General features: G+C 34.1%; 1 protein-coding gene across 1 annotated transcript in view; it reads left to right on the plus strand.

The window, feature by feature from the left end:
• The window catches only part of LOC106878278 (uncharacterized), a 194,885-nt gene that overhangs the window by 134,510 nt on the left and 59,015 nt on the right, over positions 1–1,360 (plus strand). Inside the window, exon 15 of the mRNA XM_052977847.1 lies at positions 393–517. Coding sequence (XP_052833807.1) covers positions 393–517 — 125 coding nt within the window. The remainder of the gene's footprint in view (positions 1–392; positions 518–1,360) is intronic.

Here is a 1,360-nt window from a genome sequence, read left to right on the forward strand (position 1 = left end):
ATATATATGGTTGGCTTTTTTCAGTTTCTGTCTACCAAATCCACTCACAAAGCTTTGGTCAGTCCAAGACTATACAATTGTGGCCAAAAGTTTGGAACCTTGGTCTGAAAATTAGAATTTTTATATTAAATGCCCAAAGTTATATTTGAATTGAATTGTATTTCGGTATAACAATTTTAATTTTTCAAAATTTTTTCCAAACTTTTGTCCACAACTGTAGTAGAAGACACTTGCCAAAAGTGCCATGCAGTGGAACTGAACCTAAAACTATGTGATTGAGAAGCAGACTTCTTACCACACAGCCATGACTGCACCTATAAACCACACTTGTGCCTATGAGCCACACCTGTGCCTATATATTTAATCTTTATTTCTCTCTCTGTTTCTTGTAGTTACAACAAAACTCTTGCAGACCTGATATGTCTTTTTTATGACAAATTATTCCAATGCCTTTTCCAACACTATTATAGAATATCTTTGGTGGAGATTATTTCAACTGGACTTCGCAACTGTTTCTGTGAGTGAATCTCTCCCTTCTTTTACTTCTGTCTCTTTCTTTATTCCTGTGGGACTAATGCCTTAGCCCAATCTATAAAATATCTGTGAAAGTACATACACACTTATATGTGTTTATGTATGTTTGTATGTGTGTGGGGGTGTATATGTGTGTATGTATGACTGTGTAAGTGCATGTATGTATGATCATGTTTGTAAGTATGTGTGTATGTACGTATGTATGCATGTATGTTTGTATGTATGCATGTATGTATGTATGTATGTATGCACGTATGTATGTCTGTTCTCTTCTGTTTTTAATTATTTAACCCTTTAACATTTAAACCATCTTCAGCCAAAATATTTTATCTATTTTATGTTCAAGCTGGCCAGATCTGGCCCCTCACACCTACCCTACAATATCATTCTAAGATTTAAGTAACCACATCAAAATTTTGAAGCTAAGAGATAATACATGATTAATTCAAGGCAGTGTGAATAAAAAAGCATTATGTTTGACAGAGTAGCCAAATGCTACAGGGTTAAATCCTTCCTCTAAAGAAGGAACTGGTTTCTAACAAAGATACAAAGCTCCATCTTTGGAATCTGTTATCTTTTATCTTTTACATGTTTCAGTCATTTGACAGTGGCCATACTGGAGCAGTGCATTGGAGGGTTTAGTCAAATAAATTGATCTCAGGACTTATTTTTTTAAGCATAGTACGTATTCTGTCAGTCATAACACACCAACACTGGTTGTCAAGCAGTAGTGGGAGACAAACACAGACACAAAGACATGCACACACACACCACACGCACACATATTTATATATATATATATATATATATATATATATATATATAT

Source organism: Octopus bimaculoides, chromosome 29, assembly GCF_001194135.2.
Source record: "Octopus bimaculoides isolate UCB-OBI-ISO-001 chromosome 29, ASM119413v2, whole genome shotgun sequence".
In the NCBI taxonomy this organism is placed as follows: Eukaryota; Metazoa; Mollusca; class Cephalopoda; order Octopoda; family Octopodidae; genus Octopus; species Octopus bimaculoides.